Raw genomic sequence first — 9,840 nt, 5'->3', positions numbered from 1 at the left:
TGCTGGCAATGGTCGAGAGACAGATGGAACTGACCTACTCTGGTGAAGGGATGGCCAAACACCCTAATAGTTGTGCCAGAAACCCCATCCAAGGACTGAGGAATCGGGATACAGAGATCCACAGCTAGGCCCCAAGTGGAGATCCGGGAGTCTAATTAGCGAGAAAGAGGAGGGTGTATATGAGAGAGAATTGTTGAAACCAAAGTTGGATAAAGCACAGGGACAAATAGCCAAACGAATGGAAACACATGAACTATGAACCAAAGGCTGAGGGGCCCCCAACTGGATCAGGCCCTCTGAATAGGTGAGACAGTTGATTGGCTTGATCTGTTTGGGAGGCTTCTAGGCAGTGGTACTGGGTCCTGTGCTCATTGCATGAGTTGGCTGTTTGAAACCTGGGACTTATGCAGGGACGCTTGGCTCAGTCTGGGAGGAGGGGACTAGACCTGCCTGGACTGAGTCTACCAGGTTGATCTTAGTACTCAGGGGAGGCTTTGTCCTGGAGTAGGTGGGAATGGGGGGTGGTCTGCGGGGAAGGGGAGGGGAGCAGGAGGGGGGAGAACAAGGGAATCCGTGGCTGATATGTAGAACTGAATGGTATTGTAAAATAAAATAAAAGGAAAAAAAAGAAGAAGGATATCCATCAAAATGGATGTTAGGTCAACAGATGTGAGTTGAAACAAAGAAGACATTACATAGTGAGAATCTTGCAATTCATTAGGTTTTTACATTTAAAAAAGAAACTATTTTAAAGGGAAGATGGTGGTTCAGGGGCATTTGTTCAGTGGCAGCTGTGGCAAAGAATGGGAATGTATATTACCGAGATACATTCTATACATGTATAAGTATTTCAAAACATTTTATTTTAATGTTTAGAATTTCATACATGAATATTTTATTTAAATTATTTGCACCTCCTTTCCTTTTTTCTATCTCTCAAGTTCATTACCTTTTACTGTTCATTGTTACATACATACACAGGCATATACATACACACACACCTCAATGAATTCATTTATGGTGCTCTTACGTTAATGTATTTGTGGAAGAAGAACACTTAGGATAGACTATTAATTGCAATCTCTTTATCTCTCTCTCTCTCTCTCTCTCTCTCTTTCTGTGTGTGTGTTTCTCTCTATGTCTCCGTCTGTCTTCCTCTCTTGCTCTTTCACTTGCTCACTCTCATTTACCTCAGATAAGGTTATTTAAATTTTGCTTTATATATTTAAGTCCTGTAAGAAGTGTTTTCATTAAGAAAATAAGTATCAAATGATAGGGAGAATGCCTATCCAACATCTGTGTAATAGAATAGTAGTCTGAAATTTCCTCCCAAATATAACTACCCTATGATCCCCAATACTGTACTATCACTGGCTTCTCCTTTTGGACTCCTCTTCTACCCAGTCTTTGGGACTTCCATCAAAATAATCAATATGGGTTGCACAGAGCTTATCATAGAGAGTTTCAAGCATAAACAAGAAAATTAATTCATTCAAAGGAGAATGTATAGAACAGAAGATTTTCGGGTTAATAAAATAAACCAGACTCAGAAGAATAAACACAGGTTTTCTGTTCTGTAGGACCCGAAAACACAAGAGGAAGAGGTCTAGTGTGACCTAGAAGATGGGAAAAGAAAATGCAATAGGGATGAATGTTAGCAAATTACAATGATGTCCATGTATGGAAATGACAAACTTATTATTTGTAGGCTAAATAAAAGTAATAAAATGAAATATGAGTTACTATGAATAAATTATCACCATGTAATGTGAAAACCTTTGAAACAGATACATCTTCACTATGAACTATTTATAAAAAGACATTTATAAATAGTTCATGTTAATGCTTCCAGTTAATGTTGCTTATGTTCACATATTGGAGATGAACACTTAGGATGGATATGACTTGCAATGTTTCTATACTATACTGTGTATGTATGAATGTTCAAAAAATAGGTAATTTAAGTTGACTTGTTTTCAAGAAATTCAATTTTTAGTAAATTATCTAATATTAAAATAAATTCCAGACATGTAAAAATTGATTGTAAATTTTACCAAATGTTTTCAGTTTTCAAAATGTCATCTAAAAATAAATACCAATAAAACATTATAATTGTTGTTAGAGAGGATTGCTTTAATTCTAAAACCCTACAGAGTAACATTAAGAAGAAATTGTAGATCAACACACTTTATCAATGAAGATTTTTTTCTTGAAATTTTAACAATTTCAGAAATGTAAAAATCAAATCAAGAATATTACTTTAAATTTTATGGAATGGCATCAGGATTAGTTTTCTGTGAAACTTCTAGAGGATAGCTAAGTGATTAATTAAATTAAATGAATAAAAAAATTCAGATTAATCATACTATGATTTTGACAAAGGTACAAACCCTTCTGATATCAGATTAAGGTCTCATTATTTTTACATTCTAGCCATGTGGGCTAGTATCTATATCCAGGTACACATTAGAATATGCTTTAAATCTGCTCACATATCTTCAAAGTATGGATAGAAGTGACAAATCTATGGGGATTAAATATAGTTTCAGTGTTCTGATTGATACTTCTTTGACAACTTCATATATTTATAAATTATTCTTGTGATTTTCATCCTCACCACCCACTCTTATTCCACTTCCATTTCCCCTGAAACCTTCTCGTTCCCATAGGTCCCTGTCCTGTTTTCATGTATTTCCCCCCTAGACTTGAATTTTGTTTGTGACTCACTAAGTTTACTTATGGTTGTTCATATGAGCATGGGAAGGGGTTGTTTACTAGAACATGAAAAACTTCCCAGTGGCTACACCATTGGAAGAAATGACCCCCGTGGCAGCCAATAACTTCCAATAATTCTTCAGGAAGTGGTGGGTTCTCATATTGTCCCCCATCATCATGACAAAATGATGATGAGCCAGTTTTGTGCAGATCATGTGGGGGTTACCATAGTTACAGTTTCAGTTTGCATCTATACAACACAGTCCATCATTAAAGGGATTCAGAGCAGCACCATAAGGAAGAAACCTGGTGGCAGGAACTGAAGCAGACGCCATGGAGGAGCACTGGCTTGCTGACCCTATTTCGTTATAGAACTCAGGAAACCTGCCCACGAGTGGCATCACCCCTACTGGGCTAGGCCATGTTACAACAATCATCAATCACATAAATGCCCCACAAAACAATCTTATGGATGCATTTTCTCAACTAAGGTTTCCTTTTCCCAGATAACCCTAGCCTAGGCCAATGTTACATAAAAACTAGCCAGCAAAAAGATTGTCTCCAATGAAATACTCTTTAAATTACATTTTTAACATATCTTTCTGTTTAGCATACAATAAAACAGGGAGACTGTCAATATTTGAGAGGAGTAGCAATAATGTAGCCATTAATGTACCTTCAGCTACGTTATCTTATCTTTATTAGTTATCAGGAAAGGTATAGATTCTCTTAATGGCAAATATTATTCCACACACTAATCAGAGTTATGATATATTAATTCATTACACTGCAGGGCCTGAACAAATCGAACAACAAGCTATTCATTTGCTCCCATGCATCCCATGGGAAATGAGTTGGTGAAACCATGATGAACAGCAAATTGGAGGGTCTTCCAAAACTAAAAGTATGTCTATCAAGTGATCTAGCTATCTCACTAATAAGCACACAGCCAAAGGACAGATGATTTTGAAATTGTGGTATGTAAAAGAAATTCAGTTTGTCTTCAATAACATATTGTTTTACCAAAACAAAATGATTTCCCCCAATTTTTAAAAATGCCATTGAACATATATCAGAGATGCAGACATGGGTCTAGCATGTCATTTTTATTATTGAAAATGACTAATCTGCAGGAGTCCTGTGACTTTCTCTTTTCTATTATCTAAAAAAAAAGAATAATAATACACTTTTGAAAATTTCCTTAAGCAAAACAGACCAGAAAGTGTAAGTAAAATACATTATAACCTTAGTGAGTTCATGATCAGCCAGAACTACGTGGTAAGTTTAAAACAAAGAAGAAAGGAAAAAAGAAACAAAGAAAGAGAGAGAGAGAGAGAGAGAGAGAGAGAAAGAAAGAACCAAAGAAACCTCAGATTGCCTTAAGAATCTTCACAACTATATGTGTATTTATTTATTTGTTTGTTTGCTTGCTTGTTTATTTATCAGCCAAGGCTTCCCCTCCCTCCTCTCCTCCCAGTCCTTTCCCATACCCTTCCTCTTCCAACCCCCAACTCCACTCTTCCTCTGTTTCTGTTTAGGGAAGTACAGGTCTTCCAAGGATATGAGAGGATCAGGAGTTCAACTTATTCTTCACTACCTATTTGTGTCAATCTGGGATATGTATGAACTTGTCCTCACATTTAGAAAAGATAAAAACACAACAGTAACAACAAAAGACACATTGAGGCTGGCAAAACTGGATATCCACATACAAAGAAACAGAAGTATATCATCTCATTCTGTATAAAAATTAACATGAAATTCATGAAAAAAGTTTTAATGAAACACTTTAAAGTTTGAAGATAATGTGAAAATATGAGATGAGATACTCCAACACAGACACAGAGTCAATGAATTTCTAAATCAGTAATTTTACAATCATATCTCTCTCTCTCTCTCTCTCTCTCTCTCTCTCTCTCTCTCTCTCTCTCTCTCTCTCTCCATATGTATATTATGTGTGTGTGTGTGTATGTAGACACACAGATACACACACACACACACATATATGTGTGAGTATGTGTATCTCTGTGTATATATCTGCCTACAATTTTTCTAGCCATGCTTTCTTCGTTGTAGTTATCTTCTGTTTACTGTCATGAATTTATTCCAAGGTATGTACATTTTTGAGATTATAATAGAATTACATCATTGTCCCCATCTCTTGCCTCTCTCTAAACCTCCCAAATATTGCTCCTTGCTTCCTTTCCAATTCATGGGGGTCTTTCTTCATTAATGGATAATTAATGATTGGATTATGGGGAATTAGCTGTCTTTAGTCCATTGTCATCATGGCTCAAAGCATGAAGTGTGGCAGCATGCATCAGACATGGTAATGGAGAAGGAGCTAGGAATTCTACAGACTAATTGGCAGGCAGCAGGAAAATGCTGTGAGCCACAAGGCAGACTTGAGCTTCTGAGACATCAAAGCCCACCCACCTAGTGAAGCACTTCCTCCAACAAAGCCACACCTATTCTAGCTAGTTCATACCTCCTAATAGTGTCACTTCCTGTGAGCCTATGGGGCCATTTTCTTTAAAAACACCACAACATCAAAAAAAAAAAAAAGATGATGAATAGGATTGCATCAAAAAAGTGTTTCCCCACAGCAAAAGAAACATGAATAATAAATAGAGCAATGTGTTTACCGGCTCTTCCTTCAACAAGAACTCACTAACTGGAGTATATTAAAGAACTCAAACATGTTAATCACCCAAAGACTCAATATAGTCATTAAATGTGCAAAGTAAGTTAATGTTTATCACAATAATACATATAAGAGTCACACACACACACAATTCAACACCTGTAGCTATCAGAATAGAAATCAAAACTATATTGATCTACCATCACATTCTAACAATGGCTATAATCAAGAAAAATAAATAATGAGCAATAGCAAAGCTGTAGTAAAAGTAACCCATCTTCCCTGAAGCAGAAAATCTAACTGTGGAAATAATTAGAGAGATTACTCAAAAAATAAAAATGCACTAACACAAAAATGGGCGATAGATGTTTAAGGAATCAAGTTTAATACACAATATAGTTAGAGATAGACTCATGATTATAATAGCACTATTCACAATAACACATTTTGGAACTGGCATAGGAATCTGTCAACTGAGTTTCAACTACAACTCATTACATTAGCTCCTGGTGTTGTCCTCACTCTCTTCCCAAAATAAAAATAGGTCCACATTTTCAGTCATTCTCCAACCTGATGTTACATGACATTATTTAAGGGTAAAAAATTCTATCAAATCTTTATAAAGAGTGGAGAGGAAGTATAATCCTTAAAGCTCTATACTGTGGTGGTATTGTGTTCCCCAAAATATTGTGCACCCTAATAAATTTATCTGGGGTCAGAGAACAGACAGCTACTAGGTACAGAGGCTAGAAAATGCTGGCACTCGCACCTTTAATCTTAGCATTCCAGAGACAGAAATCCCTCGATCGCTGTGAGTTCAAGGCCACATTGGAAACAGCCAGGCATGGTGACACACGCCTTTAATTCCAGAAAGCTAGCCTTTAATCCCAGGGAGTGATGGTAGAAAGGCAAGATATATAAGGTGTGAAGACCAGAAACAAGAAGCATTTGTCTGGTTAAGCTTTCAGGCTTCTAGCAGCACGGTTCAGGATATGAGGACACAGAGGCTTCCAGTCTGAGGAAACAAGACCAACTGAGAAGTTGGCCAGGTGAGGTTAGCTGTGGTTTGTTCTGTCTCTCTGACGATCCAGGATTTCACCTGAATAACTGGCCCCGGGTTTGATTTTATTAATAAGACTTTCTAAGATTCATGCTACACTATACTGCACATATATAAAAGACATTCCTCATAAAATAGCAGTTTAATATTTATGAAATGAATATAACAGAAATGACTGACATAAAAAGGTCAAGTGCATATTATTTACAGCTGCAATGTAGGTTGTACTTAATAGCCAGTTAATAAAAACACCTGGATCATGAATCACTTGCCTTTCAAAGGGACACCGTGATGTCCAAGAAAAGAAAAAAATAATCAAATTCACACTTCATTACAATGACAAATGAAAGCCATCTTGCCACAGGATACATGGACAGTGAAGAATTACTTTGTGTAACCATACACAGATCTTTTTTGATACATCCCATAAAACGAATGACAAAAGGGATTGAACTAATTACTGCTTTTCTTAATTAAAATGATGAGACATTTTCCCAATAGTAAAAACTAAAAGGAAATTTATAATAAAATCATCTGTAGGAACAAAAAATTCCAATATTCTACAAATGATCAGATTTAAAAAAATAGAAAAAGAGGTGGTTTTGATTAAAGCCATAGAAATACTCATTGACAAAACTATACTGATAAACGTTTGAATTTAGTCAAAGCCTCCTCCTGCTAAAGGTTTTTCTCAGGGCGACTTTAACATCCTTGTTTCTCAAGCTATAAATTAAGGGGTTCATCATCGGAACCACAATGGTATAAAAGACAGAAGATATTTTTCCCTGATCCATAGATCCAGGTGAGGAGGGTTGAAGATACATAAATGCACAAGATCCAAAGAATAGAGAAACAGCAAGAATGTGGGAGCTGCATGTGCTGAAGGCTTTGGCTATGCCTGCAGTGGATCTCATTTGAAGGATGTTAGAAAGGATGAAGCCATAAGAGGTAAAGATAATGACACTGGGCACAAAGATATATATCCCACCTACAATAAGAATCTCTATCTCATTGACGTAAGTGCTGGTGCAGGAGAGCTGCAGCAAAGGGAAAAGGTCACAGAAATAGTGGTTGATGGTGTTCCTGTCACAGAAAGTCAGTCTTAGGATGCATCCAGTGTGGATCATGGCACCAGAAAATCCCATTAAGTATGAACCAAGCATAAGATAGGAACATACCTTGGGGGACATAGTAACATTATACAAGAGTGGATTACAGATAGCCACGTAACGGTCATAGGCCATTGATGTCAGAACACAACATTCACAAATGGCAAAAAAACAGAAGAAATACAGCTGGGTCATGCATCCCATGTAAGAGATAACATTCTTCCTTACTAAGAAGTTCATCAGCATTTTGGGTGTGATTACAGAGGAATAACAGAGGTCAATGCAGGACAAGTTTAAAAGAAAAAAGTACATGGGAGTATGGAGGTGAGAATTCAGCACAATTAAAATGATCAAAGCTGCATTCCCCAGTGCTGTGGTTGTATATATTAGCAGAAAGAGTAAGAACAGTGGCAACTGGAGATCAGGGTCATTTGTTAATCCCTGTAGAATGAATTCAGTCACCAAAGAACCATTTTCCAAACCCATTCTTCTTTAAGATAATCTGTAAACACACAAAAAATATTGTGACATTATAAGACCACAAAAAATTACAGCCACAGCTTCTATTACATTTGTGAAGCACATGATAGGAATGCCTATATAGCTGAGTTCACAGAAATTAGTGTTCTTGCTATCAGGATGTAAAGTGATATTTCCCCAACTAGAACATTAAAAGCTAAATAGAGTAAATTAATCACTAGAAATCTAAAAATCTGTGGTCATTGCTGTGACTTGCTATCATGACTACTCAGATATCCAAGTAAGAGGAGGCAGAACAAGTAGAGAATTCCAATCCCTCATCTCATCATGTTACCATTGCTTGCATGGAGAACCTGTTGCAACCTAGAGCTAACCTCAACCAGATATAACTGTGGTGGCATCAGTACTACTAACATGTTTTCAAATACAAACTTAGTTTAGATTTAGTCAGAGTCTAGGAATGATTATATTCTCATGCTTACTATCAGAAAAAATATTAATCTAGAAAGATTTGAGATGGTCAAGATGAAACTTATTGACTGTGACATTGTAATACGTGTGTCTCTTGAAACTTTCAACACTTTGTACTGTCTTTTCAAGGATTCTCTTTTGGGAATTTCATTGAGTCTTAGAATTGCATAATATGAAATGAAGAGGCACTCATGAGATCCTTGGAATTCAATGTCAAGCTACTTCACAAGACCAAAGACAAGGCACTAAATGGAAACGCTATGTCTTCTCTTCAGTTACATTCATGAAGAGAGATTATACATGGCTGAGTCCATAGGATTAGAAATCAAGCAGTGCATGATAAATTGATGAATTGCAACACAATTCAAATGAGAAACATAGTTAAGTCTCTAGATACAATTTTCAGCAAGTTAAAATAATTAAGAATGGGTGCATGCTTAAATTTTCTACAAATAAAAGAACATTTTACATTATAATTGCCACTGTCTCTATATACATTCAAAACTCAAACAGCAAGCTTATATAGAGAAAATACATGTTGAATAATCTCCATTTAAGAGAACTTTACAATTAATAAATGTTTCAAAGCAATTGTAAAATGTACCTTTATTAAGGAAGATCTTAAAAGTGTCATTGCAGGCAGTTATCTGCCGAGTTGAAAATGAAAACTTGATTCAGATTGATTTTGTCAGCCTGGATCACACTCAGGAAGATCATTGTCAACATATTTAAAACATGGTAAAATTTGGGAAGGAGCTTCCAGCCACAAACATTCCAATTTCAGGTGCACAATAAAGCTTAAAGTGTGATTAATAGAAATTCCTTTACAATGTACCCGTGACTGTGAGGGTGGGTTCTATAGTTAAAGGGCATAGAATCTAGTGTGGCCTTTAGCCAAGATAGCATAGAGGTCAGCAAGCTATAAAATACATATAACATCCTCCCTAACAATTGTTTCTATTAACTGAAAGAGAGAGAAGAGTCTGGGATAAACAATTCTGGCTATTGTGTGTCATCTACCTCTATAGAAAAAGGTAGATGAGTTCTGCCTCCACAAATAGCCAAAAGGTCATCCAGTCATTAACAATATCCAACGACAGCCTATCAAAAAATATACAATTATTTTAACTCCTCTACTGTGGAGAGGCCCCTGGATGTTTAAGATTTATTTCTAGTTTTCCTAGTAATTTTTGATGCCAGAACCATCACACAATTTATCATTTATAGATGCTGCAGATATATCATGATGATGTTAAGGAAAAATGAGGATACCAGCATAAAGAAATTTCAACTTACCTCATTATGAGAGAAAAGCTTTTATGTCATTCCTTTCTGCTTGTTGTTTTATAGGAATCTGTCAA

The 9,840-nt window shown here is 36.1% G+C and overlaps 1 protein-coding gene across 1 annotated transcript; it reads right to left on the bottom strand.

Moving 5' to 3' along the window:
- Positions 1 to 7,081: 7,081 nt before the first annotated feature.
- LOC114687621 (olfactory receptor 8B3-like) lies at positions 7,082 to 8,014 on the bottom strand. Its single transcript, XM_028862212.1, has one exon. The coding sequence runs from the start codon at positions 8,012 to 8,014 to the stop codon at positions 7,082 to 7,084; it is 933 nt and encodes a 310-aa protein (XP_028718045.1).
- Between the last annotated feature and the right edge of the window lie 1,826 nt (positions 8,015 to 9,840).

The sequence above is a fragment of the Peromyscus leucopus genome, chromosome 7 (genome assembly GCF_004664715.2).
Source record: "Peromyscus leucopus breed LL Stock chromosome 7, UCI_PerLeu_2.1, whole genome shotgun sequence".
Lineage (NCBI taxonomy): Eukaryota > Metazoa > Chordata > Mammalia > Rodentia > Cricetidae > Peromyscus > Peromyscus leucopus.
Note: the sequence above shows the minus strand (reverse complement) of the source record. Positions and strands in the feature narration are given on the sequence as shown.

Coding starts and splice junctions, on each gene's coding strand:
- LOC114687621 (XM_028862212.1), bottom strand. CDS start 8,014: ATGGGTTTGGAAAATGGTTCTTTGGTGACTGAATTCATTCTACAGGGA.